Raw genomic sequence first — 25983 nt, 5'->3', positions numbered from 1 at the left:
AAGAAGAAGAAGAAGAAGAAGAAGAAGAAGAAGAAGAAGAAGAAGAAGAAGAAAAGTTAAAGTGAGACAGAGGAGGTGGGAGAGGAAGGGTTACAGTGAGGCACTTTGCCGTCGCATGTAGAAAACATGAATGTGATTCCCGTGTGGAGAGGTTTTCCAATCCAATACTTCGTCAAATTATATCTTCTGAGACGTTACATCTCTCTCAGTCTGAGTTGGCCCTGTCTGGTAGTGTCGAAACTGCCTGCTTCCTAAATAGGCCTACTAATTTCTTAATTGTGTCTGTTGAATATAGGACGTCTTCAATTAAAAAAACACCAAAAAAATACAATAATATATCAAACATTTATGATTCGCCTTTTTAAATGATTTTCCACGGTTATATAACTCTTGTTGCATATTTTTGTTCTTTTAGTTTTCGACACTTGGCAATTAAATTTTCTTTTTTTCTTTTTTTTTTCTCCTTCCCTTTTCCCCTTGCCCGTCCCTCCTCCCGCTCCCTCAGGCCACGGCTAAACTGCCCAGCAAAGCCGACTTGTCCAACTGCAACCTGGAGTTCCTGCCAGAAACAGTCTTCATCAACACGGAACTGCAAATTCTCATCCTGAGACACAACGCGCTGCGAGAACGGCCCATTGAGGAAGACATCTATACCATAGGTGATTGATTGAACAGATATTATTACGATGTTAAAGCTTTTAAAAACTGGGATTTTGAAGAACAGCTACAATTAATTTATACTTGGAGCTTGTATATTGCTTGAAGTTGAATAGACAAATCAGTATTGTCATTTATAGCCTAAAGAAATGTGTTCAAATCTAAAGGGTCATTGTAATTGGAATAAAAAATTATTCTTTAAAACAAAACTATGACGTGTTTGTGTTGGAAGAGCTATAACAACTGGGATTCTGAAGAACTGTTACTATGATATAATATTATTACTATTTTAATATGTAACTGTTAACTTAGGGAAGTTTTGAGGGAAAAGAAGATGGAAGGAGTGAGGAGAGGAGATTATCTTATCTGTCCAGCAGCCTTTGTTTTTCTCCACCATGATTGAACGTACGTTGTTGCTATGTTATATCTTGTAACAATTATTGTTCTGGGGAACAGTTGTTATGTTATATTATGTGAATAGTCTAACTTTGGGGAGTCTTGGAGAAAGGGGAGGGGGGGTTGGAGGGGAGGAGATTATCTTATCCGTCAATCAACCTTGTATTCCTCTACCATAGTCTGACACTAATCTTGGTCTTTTGAATTACATAAGTTCTCACTGCCCCCTCTCTGAGAATATTATTGTCAATATACGAGTATGTTATACCAAGTTGTGAACAAGCTGTAGGCAAACTTTGTGAAGTACATGTAGTAGTATCAGTCACGAATGGATTTCTAGGATTTTTTATTTCATTCTAACCAATTGCGTTCAGAATAGGAATTCCTAACTTCTTCCTAAGGTATTATGAGACCAGGGACTGTACATAAATAGTTACTTTAAAACAACAGGGTCCTATCTCCCATATAAATCTTTCAGAGATAAACCCCTTTCGTTCTGAGTTCACGAAATCTTGATTGGTTTGTGCTCTATAAAGATAAGAGCTACGGAGCCATGGCATGGGTCTGCATTATTGGATGTAGGTTTAGAGTGGCCATTTCAATAAACACAGGATTTGGGAGGTTTTTGTCGAGATAATAAATGAGGGTAGACAACTATTGGCAGAGAATTGGATTGTGGGTGTCTTTAGATAGAGTAATTCCTAAACAATGATATCCTGGGGAGTTGCTTCAGTGTACGGAGGGTGCTCATAGTACTGTCGAAACCACTGCTTGTCAATCTGGGAGATATCGCCCTCTAGTGGTTGATTTGTTGGTATTGGTGGTTTTGGAGACCCTTCAGAGTATCTAACAATAATATGTGCTTTAGTATGTTGTGTGGATGTTAGAGGTAGAGGGGAGTGAGGAGAGAGAGGGGGGGAGTGAAAGGGGGAAAGGGGAGGAGGAGAGGTGAAAAAAGAGAGAAAGAGAGAATGAGGAAAAGACAAGTGGAGAGGTTGAGAGATAAAGAGGAGAGAGAGGGGATAAAGGAAAGGGATGATAAAGAGATATAAACAGACAGACAGACAGACAGACAGACAGACAGGTGGACGGACAGACAGACAGACAGACAGACAGACAGACTGACAGACAGACAGACAGACAGACAGACAGACAGACAGACAGACAGACAGACAGACAGACAGACAGACTGACAGACAGACAGACAGACAGACTGACTGACAGACAGACAGACAGACAGACAGACAGACAGACAGACAGGCCGACCGACCGACCGACAGGCAGACAGACAGAGGGTGGAGGTGAGAAAAAGAAAAGGAGATGGGGGTGTGGGGGGGGGGGGGGGGAGAAAAGGAGTGAAAGGCGGATGAGATGGGAAAAAGGAAAGGAAAGAGATAGAAAGATAGAGAGACAGAGAGAGGGAGAGAGAGAGAGAGAGAGAGAGAGAGAGAGAGAGAGAGAGAGAGAGAGAGAGAGAGAGAGAGAGAACGTTAGGATGCAAGAGTGAAAGATTAAGAGAAAAGATTGAGAGAACCTACCAATTTAGCCCTATCCTTATTCGTTTAAACACTGAGCTGAAATGTTCTTTGTTCATATGTTCAGGCTGGTTGGACGACCTCCCCCGGTTCACCATGCTACGCAGCCTCAACCTGGCCAACAACCAACTGAGCACGTTCCCACTGTCTTTGAGCAGCATCCGGTCTCTCATGGAGCTCAATCTGGCTAGCAATAAACTGGAGGAAATCCCTCCCCAGATTGTTGAGTTGGTCAAGTAAGTTGGTCAAAAGAAGTCGCTACATACCTACCTGTAATAACTAGTGCCCATTGTCACTATCAGTTTGGTTCAGTTCTGTTCGGTTCGGTTTGGTAAGGGAGGCTATCCAGATCGATGGCGCAAAGAGGCCATCATTGCACAAACCGATCGTCCGGCTCTCAGCCTCAAAAGCAAACACATTTGTTTTCAGGTCGCAAATCAGGCAATCGGTTGACTATCGGTTTGCCAATCCCCTAGCGTGCACTGGGTACATGGAGTAATAAATCCTGTTCCACTGCACAGCCGTAAATGACATCATAGCTGCACCTCTCCCTCCGAGACCTAACATTGACTATTGGCAGCACAAGCTGTGGAACATTACCGCATCTGCAGGAAACCTGCACATATCTTACAAATCATTGGACATAAGTGCGAGAGTCTAGCCGTTTCTGGATTGATAACAACAACAACAACAACAACAACAACAACAATAATGACAATAACAACAACGACAACAAGAGCAACAAAAATGAATAATGAGTTACTTTGAAAACTGGTTTCCAAGGTGACTCACAAGGACATATTATAGTGATACATAAAAGTTTGCTGGTCTACTGGATGGAAGCAGTATTATTGTTTTCTCATGTTTTCCTCATAAATGAGAAATATCTGCTTGCCCATACCAGTATCCTCATGTACCAAATATTCATTGCTTTATAAAAAATTTGGTTCACGTAATTAATGTGTTTAGCTTGAATCCTAAAGCCTATTTTTAATGCTGAAAATGCTAACATTACTTGATATTATAAATGTGGAGTGACACTGGCGATATTGTGCTTTCCTTCGATGTAAAGGCGAGTCTAAACACCAGCCTCACCTACGCCTTCTCAAAGAGACCTTCATGTTGTGTGCCCTGTCTGTCATTCCCTAGATATCATTAAGTCTTATGTCCCCTTCATCTCTGTTGTTCCATTATTTTTAATGTTGTTTTGTGTGTGTATCTTGATCAGTTTACAGGTTCTCCACCTCCACAACAATATGCTCAGCTCTCTGCCAGAGGAAATTTGTCAAATGCGCAGGTTGGCTGTGATAGTTCTAGCCTTCAACCAGTTCACACATATCCCACCAGTCCTGCTACAGTCACAGCATTCCTTCTTCTCGGTGAGAAACAAAACCACAATATTAACAATAAATATCAAATCGATGTTCATGACTCCCACTTAGTGTATTCTCCTGTCATTTGTGTTATTTTTTCAAGGCTATAGCATGATTTGTATTTGAAGAGGAATGGATATTATTATTTTTCCTTTTAACCAGCCAACCCCCACCTTCAACTGCAGATTTCTCGATTTCCATCAAGATAGATGGGTATTTTTTTCATCAAAGACAAGTGAACAAGCTTTAAGATCATTCCATAACCCCTTATTACCCTAAAATTGATGAGCTTCTGATTCCTCCATGTTGTGATACAAATAGCCCTTGGTTATACCTGTATCTCACTTGGAAAAAAATCATGTTTTTTCAAACAAATCAACTTCAATTCTTTTTCAACAGCTTGACAGCATCATCATGGCGGGGAACCAGATCTCCCGTCTCCCGGCTGACCAATTAATGTACATGAGACACATAAAGAAAATTGACCTGAGGCTAAACAGACTCAAGCTGCTGCCAACAGAGACAGCCAAGTTCCAGAGTCTAGAACATGTCACCCACGTGGACATCAGGCAGAATCAGGTACAGCAGTAACTGAATGCTTTGTGGAGTTCAAGAAAAACTTTAAGTCACTATTACTGGCTTGGACCCTCAGCATTCTTTTTATCGCAATACAGTGGAGTCTACTTACAACGAGTTTCGAAATAACAAGAAGTCTGTTACAAAGACACTATTCTAAAACCCCGTTTTTTTCCCTTCTTTTTCTTCGTAAATAAAATACTGCCATAGCGCAATCAGACAAACATGCGCATCGGTTATAGCGGAATATTGCTGTTGCTGTGCACAGCGCATAGGCCAGTACATAAAACCTCACCAGTTGAGAAACTTGTTGGTTATTTAGCAAAACTAAGGACCTTAATACAACTCCTGAGCGAAACAAAAAATGGGAGAGCCCACGTGTGCCAACAATGAAGGCCGCAGTGACTGAGTGGGGAGGGTGTGATATGTGCAGACAAGCAGAACGCTTTGTGTGATAGGCCAGCCTAGTCTAGATTATCTAGGCCTACCATGCCTCTCAGTACTCTCACTTCTCCGATGCAGGAATGGAGAGGTCACATTGATGCTGTGATGGATGGAGCGAATGTGTGACGTGCGCAAGCATATGCATCGTACCACAGGGTGTGGTGGGGTGGGGAACAAAACAGAGGGCCAGTTAGCCTAGAGCCCTTTCTTTCTGATCGTCTACGCCGAGCTGTCAGCATAGCTAGCGCTCGAGAAAGAAACCTGATTCGATTTTTGATCAAGTAAAACCTAGAGGTCATGTTGAATAAAATCACCATCAGGGGAGATCACAAAAACAAATAAACAGAATACCAAACTCGTAGATTGGGCCTACTTTATTATTTCCCTTGAACCTATTACTGGATAGGATCCCTTTTAACAAGAATCCTGGTATAACGCACATTTCACACCAGTCCCCTCCCTCTCGTTATAACAGGATTGCAATGTATCAGTTTGGTAGACATACAACATTGCAGCCTGTTCTGAAAATTATCTCTGTTCTTCCTCTTTCTCTCTCTCTCTCTCTCTCTCTCTCTCTCTCTCTCTCTCTCTCTCTCTCTCTCTCTCTCTCTCTCTCTCTCTCTCTCTCTCTGCACCCACCCCCAAACCCCTTATCTAACTCCCCACCCCTTCTGTCTCTCCCTCCATATCTCCTCCTTTTGTTTTTCTTCCTGTGCCATTTTCTGTCACCATCTTTCTTTCTTAAGTTTTTACAAATTTCTTAGTGATTTTTGAAAAAATATTATTTTATAAAAGGGCCACCTTTTTCACAAATTTGATACAATAAAGAAAACTTTAACACAATCTACAAGCCTAGTAGATACACTATTCCTGCCATTCTCTACAAAGTATGTTGATGTACTTTCCCAGGATTGGAGATCCATTCACATAACTGAAAAAAAAATTTGTATCACTGTAAGGGGGTAAATGCCTGTTACTGCTTCGATCACACAAAGGGAAACTAAGATGAGACAAGACTTGTCCATTAAACACTTTGGTCATAAATACTCCTTAAGAAAAGAACTTTATACCTTTTTGCTAACTTTACTTCAGGTGAAAGACCTCGACATAAGGGCTATCCGATGTATGGAGTACTTGAACTGTGAACGCAATGTGATGAGATCCATGCAGCTGAACGGTGCTTCCTTGAAAAATGTTTTTGCAGCTCACAACTGTAAGTTTTTAACTATACTCACCATGTCTTTCTAGATACATTTTCTTCTTTCAGTGAAAGAGAAAAATGCTCTTCTCTCAATTTAAAGGGTTTGCCCTTAGCCTTGGAGATAGTTTTGAGCTTAGTACAATTGAAACTTCTGTAATGACCACATATATAAGACAGTCGTCTGTACGAATATCCACTCCCCATTTCCCTTCTCGCTCTTTATTACATTATAATGACACTGTGTAAAACACCCACCTGTATAAAATGGCCAATTTTCTCCTCGACGTTGGATGGCTGTCTTTGACAGTTTGACAAGTCTTTCTTAATACATTTCCGTCTTGCTATGGAAGAGAAAAACCATCTTCTCTCAATTATAAGATTTGCCCTTAAAAATAGCTTTGAGATAAGAACATGATGACTGGATTAATATGCGCAAGCTACAATATTAATAGGACCTGCTCTCTACTATATTACCTTCTGATAAACATTTTTTCTCATTTAGCATAAAACGTGTTTTGGCTTAAGCATATTAAGCATGATTATAGATCTAGTAAATACTTTTCCTCTGTCAATGAAATGTCAACAAGTTTTGGTTATTACCCTCAGGTCTCCAAACGGTGTCGATCAGTCCCAAACCAGAATGGCTTGTGAGCATGGATGTTTCACAGTACGTTACTTCAGACACTTTATTGGTCTACTGATATGATAATAACACCCTTGTCTTCTGTTTTCATGTCTCTGGCTCAAGAATGTTTTTAAAAAAATTTTTCTTTAACCTCTAATGTTTTGTGTGGGCTACCACAGCAGTTGTGTTAAATGATCAGCGTAAAACATGTTAAGTGCGTTAAGATTAACTTCCCTTCTGATTTTTGTTTGATCTACACCTCTCATTTTAGGACTTTTTCCTGAAAAACACATTTACTGCTATTTTTCCTTTTTGTTTCCGGATTGGCATTTTTAGAAGAAATACTTCTACTGATCTCCTTCTTTTCTTGATGTATAAGTTTGTTGTATACATCTTCTATAGTCTCTAACTCGTTGCTCATATATATATATAAAATATAATATAATATAATATATAGATTACATGTTGAAATCAGTGTACCATTAATAGTAAGAACAATGTGATACATTGTGTATGGATGAGAAATTTTTTTTAAAGTACTTGTCGAATTCTGCACATCTTTTTCTCCTTCAGTAACCGTCTGACAGAGATTCCCAACTGGCTCTCGGATTGTTTCTTCTTGGTGCACCTGGATGTGAGCCACAACTACTTGAAAGCCTTGCCTGAGAGGTATTGATAGCCAGACATCTGAAATACCAGTGGGAAAAAAGACTTTTTTCATAGTAGCCATCTCTCCTTGATCATGAAGTCTTTGTGTTCTGAAGACTTCTTATACTGTAAACTGAGATTAAATTATTTTTACAGCACCACACAAAAAGGCATGGATAACTGCAGCATGTTGGAGATTGACAAAATATGTTTGACCCATCCATAATTCAGGTTAACGTCTATGAAAAATTAAAGAGATATCCGTCAGGGAGTGGTAAATTGTACGAGCTATCCATGTCCGTCTTCGTGTCATCTGTGTCTGACTGTATTTATATTTTTCACCTATAAACATATTTCATAGCAAGATTTATCTGCCATCAGTTTGCTAGGCCAGTCGCAGTTTCACCAGAGCCCTTTAGCCAGCTATGTTTCGGGGGTGACCCGGGTCAGCCTTCAGGGCTAGTGTAATGCCTCAGTGATATAAAGTCTCACCGTATTTCACCCAGACCCAGCTATCCCCTACTTTGTCCTGATTCCACTTCTCCTGTTGAACCCTAGGAAGCTTTAAGATAATCATAACTCCTGAAAATTCATGTGAATTACAAACAACTAAAATTGGTCAAGAAGTTTAAATATCTGGGCAACATTTTTACTGAAAATAGTTCTATAGATAGAGAAATTGAAATACAAGCACAAAAAATACCAACATGGCTGCTCACCTATCAGGTGGCACCCCTTCTATCTCACTCAAACATCTCCATGGACACAAAGAGACAGCTTATTACTTCAATATTTATACCAACATTGTGTAAAAGAAATAACCTATAAAGATTTAAAATTGTTCCCTGAGTTAATAATCATGTAATCAACAAGAAAGCTACTCTTCCTTTCCATTTGTTTAATCTTTTAAATTTCTAAAATATAATTTTCATAAACTGTTACCTTCACAGCTATTGCTACATGGTGTGTATGAAAAATAGAAATTCATAGGCATTATTCACCACAAGAAAGATAATAAAAATTGATTATTGATGTACTAACACTCAATGTGCTATTTCCTCAGGCTGTTTACAGATGCTCGCAAGCTAAAGATTGTGAAGGCAAACCACAACAGACTGACTTCTCTCCCTGAGAAAATCCACACAGACACTCTGGAAGAGCTTCATCTACAGCACAACCTCTTACGTCACCTGTCAGTGGAGCTGTTCGTAAAGGCTCACAGGTATGTTTTGTCTTGTATTTTCAATTGTGCATATATATGTAGATCAGGAAAATGTAGCTTTTTTGAGAGCATCTGAGCAAAGAAATGAATGGACAACCATGATTGCTGATATCTGGCACTTGATGATGATGATGATGATGATGATGATGATGATGATGATGATGATGATGATGATGATGATGATGATGATGATGATGAAAATACAGTCTCATATGTGCATGTGTGTCTGTGCATATGAGTGTGTGTAAGTATGTGTGTGTATGTGTGTGTGTGTGTGTATGTATGTGTGTGTGTGTGTGTATGTGTGTATATGTGTGTATGTGTGTGTGTGTATTATTATGTGTGAGAGAGAGAGAGAGAGAGAGAGAGAGAGAGAGAGAGAGAGAGAGAGAGAGAAATGGGGAGAGAAGTTTGGAAAAGGTATTTTGTTCTCAATCTTTGAAATTGTCAAATTATCATTGATGAAATAATGTTCATGATCACTTTCATTGTCGTCACCAACAGGTTGAGGTATCTCAACATGACACGCAACAAGCTCTCTGACCTGCCACCCCCGAACAAGAACGACTCGTACAACAAGCTGCAGGAGCTCTATCTGTCGTTCAACCATCTGGCCAACAGAGCCCTCCAGAAAATCTGCTGCTTCCCAAGACTCAGGGTCTTGCATATGGCCAGGAACAAGTTGTCTGTGATTGAAGAAATGTCAGTTAATACGAATGTTCTGAGTCTTGATTTTTTGTAGAGGTTTTGTCATTTTGTAAAATTTGAATTTTGCTAGATGATTTTGATAATTTTACATTGCACATTTGGTGAGCTGAATGAACCATATGGTTCCTGATCTAATCTCCTTATATTAACTTTTGATTTGAAGATGTGATAATTACAGTACAATGAAGGACTAGCTTAATAGAGTCTAAATTGTCCAAGATGGAGAAATTGTCAAGGAGAAAAGTGATTGTCTGAGACAGGTGGACGTCATGGACAGTGTCTTTATGATATTATATGAGGGGGGGGGGGGGAGTTGGAAGTGGTCATTTATACAGATGATTGTCTCAAATAGGTGGCCTTTAAAGCAGGTTCAACTTAATTTTGCCTCTAATTATACAGTGTGCATCTTGTGTCAAGCGATATCACTCACATAAAATTAAAACAATACAAATGATACTCAGTTTCTGTATGTTCCATAAAAAAAAATAAACAGGCACCTCTCTACCCTCGGCCACAAAAAAGGTTTCCGAGTTTCTGAATGGCTTGCTTAGGACAGTAAGCCTTTGATTCATAACATACGCCTAATTTAAACAAAACCATCTCTGTAGTAATGAAATATTATCTTTATTTCTACTTTGTGTTGGCAGGAGCAGAAATCTTTGCATTGTATTGTACACTGATAGCAAGGCTTAAGGTAGTTACAGGATGCATTCTATTCATCACCTGATTTAAATCCTCATTTTCTGCAATACTTTTTGATGATGTTTTCAGGGATATTGAGAAGCTGGAGCAGCTGACAGAGCTGAACGTGTCCTCCAACAACTTGACTTACCTCCCTTCAGCCCTGGGCAGACACCCCAAACTACAAGTGCTCCGAGCTAACTGCAACTTACTGCGGGAGCTGCCAAACTTCAAAAACTCGTCAGGGTTGAAGGTAGGGCCTATCTTGTTTGAGTTAGAATAACATTATATGCAGTTTGGAGGAGGAGAAGGCCTGTATGGCACATTGAGCACTTCGTTAGTGATAATGCACAATATAAGTGAAATTGTTACTCATCTTATTATTATTATTTTTATTATAATTATTATTATTATTATTATTATCATTATTATTATTATTATTGTAGTGTGAGGGGTAGGCACATTACTGTTGTGAGCTGAAGATCCGAGTTCGATTACTGTGTGGAGAGAATGTTTATAGTATAGAGTATATTGGTCTTTCTGGTGGAACATTTTTTCCTTCTTAGGCGAGGTCGGCCCTTCTCCTAAATGATCTAAATTGTGTTGATGGGGCTCAAAAACGCCTACATTTTAAACAAAATGAAAGAAGAGAAGGAGGAGAGGAGGATTGTTTAAACGATACATGGTGGACTGTTCGTCAAACTAATAAAAGTAGAGGGTAAAGAACTTCTGTTCTGTGTGAAAATTCCCTCTGTAGTTGTAAACAATGACCTCTGTATCCCTTAAGGTCCTGGAAGTGAGCTCCAACCATCTGGTCAATGTGGACATGAGCAATCTGATGGCATCACAGGTGTCTCTGCTGGACATCTCGGCCAACCCAAGCATTCTGGTCAAATCTCATGACATAGAAGCTGCCAAGTAAGTTATAAAAGCTACGGATGTAATTGTGGTTACTTGAGTGCAATTTGTTGCTTTGAAAGTTTGTCGACATTGATTTTCTAATTTGCTTTGTAATTGCTACTGAGGTGAGTTTGTCAGTAAACGTTATTCTGTTGTAGGTACCGATCATATTTCTCATAGTTCCTATTTTCAACATGCATTCCTCTGTTATCAGGGTTAATAACAATAGAATAGGATACATTTCAACATAATGTGGTGACAAATATTCTAACAATGTCCTTTATACTTTGAATTAATGTCATTAGTGTCGTTTGGTATCATCTGTTACATAACTGTTTTGAAATTTTCAACCTAACGCAGCTTGTCATCGGTATCGCAAGCATTCCACTTAAGTCTATTTGGGTACTTTTGACAAAAAGACAAAAAACTACTAATTTTTGCTGTGTTGTTCGTGTCAGAAATCATGAACAGCAAGAAAATTTTCTGCCTTGACCAAAGCATTTGAACTGCATATTGGTGATGTTGAAAGGCATATCTTTGATAGAGCTTTGGGAGGGAGTATAAATAGACATATTTTTATAATTTGCGAGGCAGCGTGGTGAAATCAGGCGCTTGTCAAAACAGTGAAATCAAAGAAACCGGCATTTTTCTGGACGTTGGGCAATTTTTTGTAAATTTTTTGTTGTTGCTTCAACACCTTTTATGTCTTTTCAAAAAAACTATATATCTGTGTGGATGTTACTGAAAAATATTCATTAAAGGCACAAAAAATATAAAGTTACAGTTTACAATGACACTCAAGCTTTGGAAGTCACGAAACTTTGGCGGCCATTTTCTCGCTTATTTTATCTTTCATATCAACCACCTCCTTCAATCACAAATATCTCAACCTTCTATTCAAAATAGAAGGGTATTCTTTTCGCCAAATGCAAGACAACTGAACAAGCTTTCAGATACTACCAATAATTCCATATGCCCAAAAATTGACAAGCGCCTGATTCCACCACGTTGTGACACATTTGGACTTAAGGAGATTGTTTGGAACAGCTTCGTTGTGGCTAAGACTAGATCTATTGTGTGTCATTTTTCATCTGATTTTTTAAAAAAAAAAATTTTTTCTTCAGAAATTCCAAGCGACTGTGTATGATGGATATGAGAGGGCAGAACTGGTCGCTGGAGGATGTCCGTTCTCCGGAGGTTGCGGAAGACTGGCAGTTGTGGCAGACAGGGCTCTCACAGACGTCTGGGATTCGCAACAAGTCAGTTTTTTATGTTTTCTATTTTTTTACAGAAAGAGCATTCCCATCGCTCACAATAAGACTCTGTCATGTCGTATGACAGAGTTTTTCACTAAGCAAACAATTCATGTTTTTAAATAAAAGAGATTTTGCAACATTCTTGAACAACTTGAGTGTAGAAAATACTGTTTGGCTATTCACATGTTTTAAATGAAGAAAACATGCCTCCCCCCCCCCAAATGTGATTCTCCTTTGATTCATAAACAAATGAAGCTTGCATGGAACAGTTCTTTCCTCTTTTAACAGGTCAAATGTAAAAAGTTAGGGAGTGGGGGGGGGGGGGGGTAGGCAAACTCAACTACATATTATATATATATAAATATAAATATATATATATATAAATATATATAAATATATATATATATAGATATATAGATATATAGATATATATATAGATATATATATAGATATTGATCTATGTTGATGATACAATCGTCCAAGACTTTGATTTGGCTTTTATTACGATCACATCTGGTTCTCCATCAGACTGTCAGTCACGGCTGTCAACAAGCCTCAGTTCAACGACAAAGGTGAGGCTCTGTTTGCAATATTTGATGGAGGTCGCAACGAGACTGTCTCGGGCATCTTGAGTGACATCATCCCCAACATCCTGCGGGAGGAGAGGGTGAGGAGTAAGGCTCCAGATGCTTACCTCAAGTACTGCATGCTGTCAGCACACAGGTAAGTTTGAGTTTCTTTTATACCCCCATCAAAAACAAAAATCATATCAGAGGCATTTACTATGTATTCACATCTCCTTTGAGTTAACCATTAACTGTGTTGAACCATATTCCTGGTACAGCTATTAGAATAGGTTTGTCTGTATTTATTATTGATGCACTTTCTTTCTAGTTAGCCTTTTGAAGAACTAAGCTAAAAGTTGTCAGTTAAGTTTGTTATGCAATGCTCCTTACATTGTCATAATTGTCATAGTTTGTTCTTTCTTTCCATACAAATTGACTTACTGAGCAATGGCGTGTGTTGAGGTAACTGTCTATATTTTTATACTTTCATTGTACTCACTTTTACAGCTTGAAATTGTAATAAATTCTTCCATAGTCTTTGTCTACAATTTATGCTAAATGGGATAGTTATCTTGAAGACGTATCGACATGTGCCTGATTTTTCCCCTATCAGCCATCTGTTGAAGACTAATTATACAAAAACTGTTAAAACTCATTGTTTAATGTGATTTTTCTTACAGGAACCTCAGACAGCAAGGCCAGAAGCTAGGAGCGGCTGCTGTAATGGCACACATCCACTACGACGAAAAAGGCCAGCACGTCCTGTCAGTTGCCAATGTTGGAGATGCTCAGGTTGGTAGATACATACAGTCGGACCTGCTTTAATGTCGATCTGTCCAAGACAATCATTTGTACAAAATATCTCTTCCAATTTGTAGGTTTAAAAAACATATGTGTGTATAACTGTATGAGTAAGAGTGTGTGTGTGCATGTGTGCATGTGTGCGTGCGTGCGTGTGTATACTATGTTTATTATACAAACTCGGAAATAACAGGACAGAAGGGACCGGCAGTTTTTCCCTGTTATAACTTAAGCGAGTCCTGTTATAACCGTTACCAAGGGAAACTACCAGTACCTTTGCACCTTCAGCTTACTATGTATATTCGATTACGGCAGATACTTTTCTAGTGGGCTGTTTTGCTGACACTGAGATGTAATTGATCAGTGACCCCAACACTACCGGGGGTGAGTATGTGTTTGAAAGTTTGTGTTTAGGCAAGCGATAATTCAAACAGGCGAAATGTCTAGGTTGAGGCTAATTTTTTTTAATTTGACAGATCGAAAGTAAGTTTATATGCTGCAAGATCACTGTTATATCCAAGTCTGCACAAATTGAACCCTGTTATATCCAGGTTCATATTGCTTACACTTATAGAGATAAAAAACAGGGATTTGATTTATCACTGTTATATCCAAGTTCCTGTAATAACAGAGGCTGCTATAAATATGTACTGGACTGTATGTGTGTGTTTATGTGCATATATGTGTGTAATCATATGTGTAGGACATATCTCTGGTGTTCTGTGTATGTGCTAAATGATTGCTTCAAATTTACAAACACTTAATTTTGAGACATATATCGCCAGCAAGCTGTTTAGCTGTTTCAGGAGAGAGAAAAAACTTTCATTTTTTAAAGAAATTATTGTACTTACATTATCTTGTCTTGTGTTATTAACCTTTAGAGTTTGGATTTTTACCCCCCAGAGCGGTGGTACTGACTGAAGTGTCTTTATGCCATTCCCAAAGGGGAGCATTAATATGTTCTTATGCACAGTAGAATTGTAAATGGGCTGATTCATCAATGTCATGCTCACTGTGCCTGAACTGCAACTGGGAACTGCTGCTTTTTCTTTCCTAATCCTTACTATCGTCATTTTTCCTCTACTTTTTTGTATGTTTGTCACTCTCTTGTGACCCGCTATTTCCGGGGTGACTTGATAGTCGAACAGACTTTGTACTATCGAAGCTAGAGAAGTGAGCAGAGTAAGCCCGATTCCCTGTGTAAGGACTTCTCTGTTGACATCCGCCCTTTGGCGCTCATATGACCTTATGCAGTTGTGAGCGCCGTATAACCTCTACTAAAACTAAAAGAGTTTGAATTTTAAAAAAAATTGTTATTGCTAATCACAACCGATACCGCAGATTACAAAACTACAATAAAAATAATCTTTCAATGATGAGCTTAGTACATCTGAACAGCTGTCTTTCAACATGATGTCACAAGCCATGTTTATTGTTCTGCATTCTATTAGGTTGTCCTGTGCAGACAGAGGCGAGCACTAGTTCTATCGAGACCGTTTGTGGTGTCCCAAGATGAGGAGGACACTCGGAGAGTGGTCAAATCAGGGGGAATCATCACCGAGGTCAGAAATAGTGTCACACTTTTCAGTGAAAATACAGATAAATTATTGTTTTTGAAAAAAAATTACTAATCGTTTTTATATATATGTTCTTCACAACATTCTTGAATATTTATTTCACATTCTAGAAATTATGAATAAATAATATGTTTAACTGCATTTGTAGACGAGTTTTGGCTGGTACAATCACCTGCAAACTGCTTCAAAGATTCTTTTTTTTTAAATCCTTTGTTTTGTATTCACGGTGTGGTGATATAATCAATATCATCAAATTGTGATATAAAACCGTAGCATTCTTAGTTTGATAAACAAAGGATTGCCTGCTAATTTTCATGTTTTTTTCCTACTAATTTTTAGGATGGCCGTGTGTCTGGAGTGACTTACAACACCCGACTGCTGGGCTGCAGTTATCTTTTCCCGCATGTGGTACCAGAGCCATACATCACTTCAACAGTGCTCTCTCCTGAGGACACATTCTTTATCGTGGCCAGCCAAGGGCTGTGGCAGTACATCACCCATGATGAAGCAGTGCGGGAGGTCAAGGTAACTTAATGACCAGTCCTCTTTCCCTGTGCGGGGGGGTTCTTACAAGTTAATGAACTATATAGATAACAAAGGTGCTGAATTTCAGACAAAGAAGTCCCAGTTCCTGAATCTGTGCACATTTTTCTTGACATCAGCCCAATCATTGGGAAGTTGTTACAATTTATATATAAAGATTTGAGATGTATTAGTATTGAAAAAAAGATCTGTAAATTTCAAGTCTTCTGTACAGCTGATTGTCTTGGACAGGTGGCTATTAAAGAAAGTTTAATTGTATTTTTTTTGTGGCTTCATTTCCACTTTCAGGACTGTCCCGACCCTGTTGTGGCTGCCAAACGTCTGCAAGATTTGGCTCAAGGTTACGGGTCTCGTGAAAACATATCAGTGCTTGTCGTTCGCCTAATGTTGACGGAAGCTGAGAGAGTCAGGATCAAGGACCTCATGAGAGTGCAGAGAAAAGGGCAGAAAGAGCTGTTGAAGGCGAGTCTATCTGATAATCTCTATTGCAAATTGTTTAATTTTGTAAGTGCCGGTACCTGATATTTTGAAATTTTCATTTTAGTCAAACTCATGCAGTTATTTAAAGAACACTCCTACTACTATATTTTTTCAACCCCGTGAGTTGAAAAGTTTAAATTTAAGTTAAAAGCCCTACTTAGCAAAAGCACAATGTCAGTAAAGTGAGTTGTGAAAAGAAAAAAAGAATAGAAAGATCAAGAAGCCAAAGCAGCTCTTCTTGACAAAGTTCTCTTACGATTCTCTAGGATAGCACTGATAGTTGCTGGTGATTTTATTATCAATCTGAGTTCTGTTTGGTTTTTAACTCTTTGAGGTCTTATATTTAACCAATCTTCGAGATGATTTGTGGAGGGCTCCATTAAAAAGAAAAAAAAAGATTTTTAGAAACAATGTAATATTTCATTTTTAAAGAAAATCTAACATGTTGACATCTTAGTACTTTCAAAAATCTGTTATTTTTACTAATAATTTCATTCTTTTTTTCTTTTCCTGTTTCAGGTCCTGGGTCAGAAAAGAGACATACTGCAGCTTCGAGACGGAGTTCCTAAAGTTGCTGAGCTTGACAATGTGGTCATAGACAAGGCTGGCCATGCTAAAAAGCACAGAAGCAGCCGCAAACACGTCTTGGAGTCTGCGTCCTCCGAGAACTCAGCCTTTGTCTCGGACGACACCTCCAGCACACGTTCGTCTTCTTCAACGACACTAAAGGAAACAGTTACCAACAAAGATTCTAACGCAATCTCTGGGAAAAAGCACTTTCATAAACATACAGCAGATGACAGTACTGAAAATAGTTTGAGACAAATTCAAGAGGACAAACGCCTGTACAAAAAGAAAGTTCACTCTGTAAATCAGAACAACTGGGACAGTGCTCTGAAGAGACGACTGGCAGAGGAGGTGAAGTCCAAAGAGATGCAGTTTGAGCTTCTGGGAAAGAACGATGGAGACAGCAGTGGGGATGAAGAAGCTTCAAATTCAAGTGAGGAGCAGCCAAACTGGATTGCAATGCGACAGAAACAGAAAGCAGAAAAGCCAGAGGAGTGGGAAGCTCTTCTGCAGCAAAGACTAACTCAAGAACTAGTGAATCGAGAACTCAAAAAAGCTCTTGATAGTAACGGAAAGAATGATGCTCATTTTGCTGAGAGCAAAGAGAGTGATTCTGAAATTGAAAAGTGGGTGAAAAAATCTAGGAAAGATTCAGATGGGCGTCAAAAACAATTGAAAATGCAAACTCACAATGATGATGACTTTGAAGAGATGGTGGAACTCAAAGAAGAGGAAATTATTTCTCCTGCTCAATCTTTGGATTCTATCAAAAGTGAAATTTTGCGAATGATGGCAAATTCCTCCCATTCTCACTTTTCTCCACCAACAAAGTCTCCTCAGAATGAGAACTCTGAGGACATTTACACGCGACATTCCCCGTCTGGTGGTTACAATGTGTCTCCGTGTGAGTCGGTCAGCTCCATAGACGTACGACTACACAACGAGGCGGATGAAATTTATCGCCTCCGCCACATGTGGGGTGCAGATACATCTGCTGAGCAGGAGGCAACAGTTCAAAGTGACATACATGGCTCTGATGTATCTAGGTCCGGATTTTCCAACAACGGTGATGGGCCCAATCAGATACGCTTACGGCCCCTTTCTCCAGATTCTCTCATATCCCAAGATGAGTTTGTGAAGCCACCTATCAGCACAGCTAACATAGACCGCGATGCCCTCTTGTTTCATCAGATGCAGATGGCACGTGCGCAAGCCCATGCAGGAAGTGTTGCCAGTCTGGACTCGATTCAGTCAGCGCCGATGCATGCGTCACGACGAGATGTGTTCCCTGATGTGAAGGCGTCCTCACACAGCATAGAAGTGCTGGTGAATGTGGGAGAAGACAAAAACGCTAAAGTCACCCTTTCCAATGGAAAACTTTCGGACTCTATCCACGGGGGGCGAGTGGACTGGGGCAGTAGCGTCAGTGGGAATTTGAAGAAAAGTTCTCACACCCTAACCAGTAGCAGACTGGCTAATGCAGATTCCGGTAGTGTCAAGGAGAAAGAGAACGGACACTTATCACAGGAGAAGCTTCAAAGAAACGCAAGTGTAGAACTCCTGCCAGTGAAAGAGAAGGCAAAAGAGTCGGTGGAGTTGGATTTTGTTGATGCAGACGATGAAGATGACAGGGACACTCTCGTCGGTGATGCCGATGATATTGGGGTTTTGGACTTCAAGGGTAGTAATTCTAGCATGAAGAAAGTGAATGGTGAGAAAGATTATTCTGATCACAACATTAAAGTGTTGTCTACCACTTTCAGTAAAGTAAAAAGAGATACAGGAGAGAAAGAAAATGTTGATGATGAAGGGTCAGACAGTGATGAGTCCATCGGAAATGTTTCTTTGGAAGATGGATATTCTGCGATAGAGTTTCAGAGTTTTCATAAACAAGGAAGTATGAGTATGCTCAATGTCCTTGAGAGTGAATCTGAAGACTATCCTGAGCTTTTTATGCTTAAGAAAAGGAGCTCTAGTAAAAAGAACAAGCCAACCATTATTGCTGTAAAGAACAAGCCCAAGAACCAAGTATCAGATAAAGATGCTAATGACAATTACGAAATTATCGAGGATAATCACAAGCATGTTGCTTCCATCGAAAAGAATGAAGAAGAAGCTTCTGAAGAGGAGGATAATGATCTCTACGAGGATATGCAGATTTCACCTGTGAATATTTGTGCTCCTCAACTTCCTCCGGTGGTGAAGGAAAGCCCAATGATATCGACACGTCCCAGTGAAGAAGACATTGATGCTCTCTATGCCAAAGTGAACAAGCTAAAGATGGACAAAATTCGAGATAAGCGAAGTGAGCCCGAGGGTTTGGGTACAAATATGGACAAAATCTTACCCATCCTTCTATCCCCAACAGCAAAAGAAAGCCCGACAAAAGTGGGAGAAACTCCTGCTGTGAAGGAGTCTGGCTCAGAACCTAGGGCTGAGGTGGTTTCAGACTCGGAAGATGAAGATGATGAAGAGATTTTTCTTTCTGCTCACGACTTGTATCAGCCAAATATCGTCGGGTTAAAAGAAGAGTCTCAGTTTTCAAGCACTGATAATACCATAAGTGGTAGCCCAAAGCATTCTTTCAAAACATCCCCCGAGGAATTAAGATCTACTTACTCTGATGCTGTGCATTCCGAGTCAAAGACTTTCTTATCTTCATTCAAACCTGCACAAGCACCAGAAACTCCGTGCAATACTTCTTCTGATATCAGTCATCCTGAGCTGTCTAGCTCTACTGGAGCGGTGATTCCCAAGAGGTCGTCTCCTGCAACTTCTGTCAAGTCTTTCAGATCCTCAGAGGAAGTACCAGCAGACGCCTCTCCACCGTCCACCTCTGCTTTCAACCCTCAGCACCGACACCCAGTCCGGCATGCCCCACAGCCTCTCTCACCCCGCCAGCCTCAGCAAAGTCAGAGACAGAAGCTTCCTCACCGACTGCCCCCGCCTCCCCCGCCCACACCAGTAATGAAACATAATGTTACAGAGGCACTGAGCCAAATGGAAACCCAACAAAATCCGCCTCCCCCGCCAACCCCGCCTCCTCCCCCTCCTCCCCCTCAAAGGACACAAAGGCCCTCACCTCCTCCTATTCAATATCCTTCATCCTCCCCACCACCTCTTCCTCCCCCTCGATCTTCTCCCTCCCCCTCCCTCACTTCTCAATCAACCTCATCAACAGGTTCACTGCAGTCTTACAAGCCTCCGATAACGCCACGCAATTCTCTCACCAAGAAGTCAAAGGTACTGCAAAGTTTCCAGCCTCTTCCTCCTCCTCCTGTTCAGTCAAACCAGCAAACATTTCATGAACCAGACTCACACGACAAGGAGAACGATATTGACGACTCTGTCCTGTCTGGACACATTCAGTACCCAGAGATGTACAAGAGGAAACCTCCATCCCCCAACCAGACCCACTTATATTCAACAAGTCCAGTAGACATGGCCTCAGCCACCAGCAAGCTTTCTACGCAAAGAAGCATCATTATAACGTATTTATGATAGTTTGGTTGTATCTGCCTTATTGCCAACTTCACATATGACTCATACCACTGCTTTCGTTACAACATATAAAATCAGTAGGCCTACACCATCATGATCATAGTTTCATTGCCTCATCTTAAAAATAGATTATTCAGTCTAGCATGCACATAGCGAAATCGGTGGAACTCGGAAATTTTTCGGATAGGTATGAATGATACGTATATGTTTCAAATGCAAAGGACATAGGCCTACATGCTTATGAAAAAAAATTTGGAACCTGAAAATCTGTTTGCTATGTTCATGATTCATAATGTGCATGTTTCACTATTTGTGTGTTCGCTATGTGCTTGCTAGATTATACTCTGATTGATATATTTGTTATGACTTCATAGATCACACAAACATTAAAAACAAAGGAAAACACAAATATGATCATTCCAAAATGGGATAGAGTCCTTTTGTATGTCTGCTAAGTAAAAAAAAACCCCAAAACTACTGGTTCTTCTTTTCATCTTAGAAGTAGAGGAAAAAGATTGGCAATTCATCTATGATGGCGGCAGTAATGTAACAATGGTTGCTTAATTAACTTTGAACCAAGCAAAATGTGAGTAATGGGTATTTTTGGCGATCCTATGCAGAAGTGGTTTAAAAAATTGAAGGTGCCATAGCATATCAGCAAAAGTATCTCAGAGAAGGGTAATTGATATAAAAATGGTTTTTATAAATTCAAAGACATGTATTACAATTTTAGTGGGGTGGAGTCAAGTACTATTTTCTATTTCAAAGAGACATCACCATTTCTGTGATGTGGAGGGAGAGGATTTCATGATTGTCGTTATTCTCGTGGGGGTAGAGTAGAGCGCCGTTATTCTCGTGGGGGTAGAGTAGAGCACGGTCAGTGCTGTCTTTTGAGGGTTTACTTTACCAATTTGATGCAAGTAGTTCTCCTGAAAAGTGTGTTGCCTTCTTATAACGTAATCTTCATATTACCTGGTTTTATTAGTATGAGTATGATAATTTACTATACTGTCATAGACCAATTCAGAGGGAGAACGATGGTTGGCCCAGTCGTAACAATAAAATGGGATGAAAACAGAGATGATATGTTATATACGATCCAGCCTGCTCATAACAAAATCGACATGACACAGAAATATTTTTAATATGTATGAATTTCGTGATCTATGTATACGAAGAATATGCATATTCAAGAAAAATTCTGAGACCTAAACATTTGTTTGTTATGTGCGTGTTTTGTTTTGTGCATATTCACTATGGACGTGCTTGTCTGTATAAAATTCGACAGCTAAGTGTAGGACCCTGCCATAGGTCATTTTGAAAAGTGACATGTAACGGAATATAATAATGAGCAGTGGATTGTACTTTACACTTAAACACTTATTACACCGTCAGCGACTTAAGTCTCCAGGCCATAGTATGGGCTCATTACCGCAGGCGACTTTGGTCGCTAACACAACCAGGCACACTAAATATAATTAAACTACGAACGGACGCACTGCATTCAAGTACCAAAGGAAATCACCTTTTCCACTGATCGACCTAAATGACATCAGTATCAGAGCTATACTTCTCCCTCTAAGACCTAATATTCACAACACACTCTATGGAACATTACTGCAACTGCAGCAAACTTGCACTTACCACTACATGGCATTGAACAGAAGGGCCAGAGCCCAGCTGTTCCTGGATCTATAACAACAACAGCAACAACAAAACACACACTTAGCAAACAGATTTTCAGGTCTTAATTTTTTTTTCTTCTCTTTTCTAAATTAAAATCCATTGTCTCAAAAGTAATTAAGTCAATTATGAAGACAACTAAAGGGATCAGGTAGGAAAACTTGCTAACCCTCAATATTTCTATCTAGACTTGACGTATTTCCAACTTTATGACGGACTTGGCTTGTTCTTAACTTGATTTACTGTTATAGAAATACAGTTTGTGATATTGTGAATGACTCATTTGGTTTATTTCACTTGACTGATTTCAAAGGGATGTTCTACAAGTACTACAGTAAAATGAGAGCTAGTACTTTGATTTTAAATACAAATAAAAAGAAACTAATTCTAAAAATGGAAAATTTCAACCGTAATTTTTTTCTTTCTAAAAATGGACTTATCCTGTTTTTCACTTATTTGATTTCATAATAGGATATTCTACATGTACTGCAGTAAGATTATTAGGGCTAGTATCCCGACCCCCCCCCCCCCCTCCCCCTCCTCCAACACATTATAATGGACTTATCACGTTTTTTCACTTTAGCCCTTAAGTCGTGTCTGATCAGCACATGAAGACAAATTTAAGTCAGGCAACCATCCCATAATTAATTGGTTAGTTCAGTTTTTAAAACGGAATTAAAGAGTGAGTTCACCTTGTTTACCTTCTTGTCATAAAAATTCCTCTCACCAGGATATTCTATCCAGTTTTATTGGGTTAGAAAACTGGGGGGCATGCACTGTGATTTTAAGAAAGGTCTTCTTTTTATTTCAAGATTTTATTTCTAATAGAAAAATTCAACTGTTTCCATTGCATTGAAGTGGATGGGTGGGCTCTCTAAAAGCAATTTCGGAGGATGTTTATGTATTTTTACGAGTTTTTTATAAAGTCTGGGTCATTATTAAAATGCATGACGACTGACACAGGCTTATGAGGATCGAGGAAAAGGTTTAGCAGGTTCAAGTCACGTACTCTAAGGAGTTTTGAGGATGAAAAATAAATACCCGTATATATGTATGAATGCTATGGTATGTGTTCAGAGAAGAGTGAAAAGAGCATAGATGTGAGAGAGAGGGAGGTCGAGAGAGAGACAGAGTGAGGCCAAAAAAGGAAAGGGGGTAAGAGGGAGAGAGAGAGAGGGAGAGAGAGAGAGAGAGAGAGAGAGAGAGAGAGAGAGAGAGAGAGAGAGAGAATGTTTATGTATATTTTTACAAGCTTTTGTAAAATTTTGTGTTTCACATGACCGAATCCATTTGCACTGACTGTTTACTTACTGCGAGGCATATTTCACCATTATGGTTATGAGGTTTTTAAACTTATTTTTAAAAGAAGTATAGTAATAGTTCAACTAAAATTTTTAGTTGAACTATTATACTATTATACTTTAAAACATTATTTTAAATTTAAATGTTGATGTTTAGATGCCCCCCATTGTCCTAATTTAGATCATTTAGGAAGTGGGCTTTAGATCCTGCCTGTCAGGATGCAAATCCTGGAGAAACACAGAGATACTTACTAAATAATATTTCTCCCCACTCAGGAATCGAACTCTGGTTTCCTGTATGTCTCTTATATCAAGGAGAAAAAATGTTTGTCTCACACAAGTGGACGTCTTGGACAGTGTCAATAATATATCTTATGATGGTGTGTGGGAGGGGGGGGGTGGGAGGGAAAGTCACTGTTTTGATAATTGGTAGTCTTAGTGCATTAGAGCTGGATCGACTCTGTGGTTCAGCTCAACAAACCGGCATGACACATTTCTCCACAATTGACTTTTTTTTTTGCTTTCTTGTGGCCGCATATATTTTCTTAATATGAGAATTGGACTTTAAATAAGTTGCTAACAGTCCGATCTTCACATCGAAAAAATATGTGATGGAGAAAGATCTGCAGTCATGGAAAAGCAAAAAAGTCGATTTTATGTAAATGTTTCATACAGGTTTGTTGAGCTGAACCTTCAGAATGTAACAGGCATCATGAAAGCTGGCTTTTTAGAAGACGACACTACATATACAATGCATATTGCCTTTAGCCTACATTGATAGATCAGGTCATTACTATTTAGCAGCTTATGACTGTTTGTCATCTGAACTGGATATTTTTACTTTCTTCAAAACGCTGCTGTATTTGAAATCAAAGAAAGCAGCCACACCTATGTACATGGACAAGCATTCTTGGGATATCTCCTGCTTTCATTACATTGTTAGACTCGTTTAGTTTCATTGAGTTTTGTGGCACTTGCAACACAATTAAGGCACACAAGTGCTGAAGATTACAAGTCTCATTAAACTGTAACAAAAAAAAAAAAAAAAGAAGCAGAAGAGAATAGGATGAGAGATGTTTGATGGGAAAGGAGGAGCATTACTATTTTAGCTCTGACAAATCCTGAAGTTTTTATCTGCTTCATTCTTTAAGTTGGGCGTACAGAGCTTTACCATTTCCTGCATGCATCAAATAATAGTTTTTAAATCGAGTAATTTATATATATGGATGTTTTGTTTCTGAAACAGTTGATTTGACAGAAACTTTTTGTGATGAGTTGTGAGTGTAAGAAAGATTGGATTGTTCTTGAAAAAATTGTTTTGGGGTGGTCTTATTAAAGACCAGATTGTAATATAGCTGTGTGTGGCGTTTGCAAATAATTTCATATTTGTGGCTAAGGTGTATGATTTCACCCATGTTTTTGCACCAACTGAGAAGTACTTAACTCCTCTTTTATTCCGTAATAATTCATGTACAAGATGTGATGACACATTACTATACATTCCTTTGACATGCCATAGCCTTATATGAAATCCAAGTGTTCAATATTGTTCATATGAAATAAAAACTTTGGAAAAAATTGAAATATTTGAGTGCTCAGTATTCATATGCATGATACATTATAGCTTTCGGATGTGTAAGTGTAAAGGATTGAAAAATAGTCAGAAGGCGGCACAGACCAACCTACTTGGAGAACATAAGCAGAAGGGTGACAGGGAAAGATCAGGGTAATGTGCCTTTTTTAGAGCATCTGAGCGGAGGAATGAAAGGAGAACCATGATCGCTCATGTCTGTTGCAGATCTGGCCCCGGGATGATTATGGTACAGTCGCCACCGCTTGGGCTGAACTCGCCTGAGTCGATCTTCAGCTCGAGTCCCAGCATCTTTTTTTTCTTTACAGGTCACAACGTTAAGTTGAACTTCGGATGAGCTGATCTTTTTTTCACTCCCCCGATGACATCAACTCATCCATAGTCAACTGTATATAGATCAATAAAGTATGAATTCTGACTTCAAGGAGCTGTTGAGGTGTACTGATAATACCAGACATAGGCTTAAAGGGTACACAGAAGCAGATGTAAAATTAGACTCCTATACTCACAACTTGCTTTTTAAGTGCAGAATATATACAGTTGGGCTCAGTTAGCGCAACAGGGAAAACTCGAAATCATGGTGAGCTTGTACAGTTTGCCATTTCCCATCTGATATGTCTTTAATATTTCGCTTTTGCGTTACCCTGCTTATGGATGTGTCTATTCAGTTCAAGAATCAGATTGCTCAAGTTGGAAAAATGTGTACGAATGAAGAAAAATTGTCTTAGTGTAGAATCACAGCCAAAAAGAAAAGTGAGACAAAAGCATCTTTTCCACACGATGGCCTATTAATACTATTATGTTTCAGCAGGATATATCATATTTCAGTATCATAATATGATTAAACAGGGTTATCCAAAAAAAAAAGTACAAATTTTTTTTCTAAATATCTCGCACAAAATTAGTATTAGAAACTTGTAATTTGAAACAAATATAATTCGTTCAAAAGGAATTTGTTTGACATAAATTCTCAAAGAAGAAACCTATTTTTCGAAAATGAAAATGGCTTTTTATAAAAACCACCTTTAAATGCAAAATGCACCAATTTAAAAGATCTTATAAGAAAAGTCATAAAATGATTGTTACATTTTTTCTTTTCCTTTTATTTTTAAAATCTAATTTTTCCATTCCTGAAACCTTTAAGCAATATT

At 39.0% G+C, this 25983-nt stretch overlaps 1 protein-coding gene across 1 annotated transcript in view; it reads left to right on the top strand.

Annotated features, from left to right (window-relative positions):
* LOC101860377 overlaps positions 1-20257 on the top strand; it is a gene marked incomplete in the record, with an annotated part of 89145 nt that extends 68888 nt beyond the window's left edge. Inside the window, 18 exon segments of the mRNA XM_013082906.2 lie at positions 506-659; positions 2656-2824; positions 3817-3967; positions 4361-4540; positions 6074-6194; positions 6789-6849; positions 7381-7476; positions 8519-8677; positions 9182-9379; positions 10157-10319; positions 10854-10984; positions 12091-12225; positions 12751-12945; positions 13469-13580; positions 15041-15151; positions 15506-15691; positions 15998-16171; positions 16709-20257. Of these exon segments, the coding sequence (XP_012938360.1) occupies positions 506-659; positions 2656-2824; positions 3817-3967; positions 4361-4540; positions 6074-6194; positions 6789-6849; positions 7381-7476; positions 8519-8677; positions 9182-9379; positions 10157-10319; positions 10854-10984; positions 12091-12225; positions 12751-12945; positions 13469-13580; positions 15041-15151; positions 15506-15691; positions 15998-16171; positions 16709-20257 (6045 nt within the window).
* Positions 20258-25983: the final 5726 nt, after the last annotated feature.

Source organism: Aplysia californica, unplaced genomic scaffold, assembly GCF_000002075.1.
Source record: "Aplysia californica isolate F4 #8 unplaced genomic scaffold, AplCal3.0 scaffold00009, whole genome shotgun sequence".
Lineage (NCBI taxonomy): Eukaryota > Metazoa > Mollusca > Gastropoda > Aplysiida > Aplysiidae > Aplysia > Aplysia californica.
Note: the sequence above shows the minus strand (reverse complement) of the source record. Positions and strands in the feature narration are given on the sequence as shown.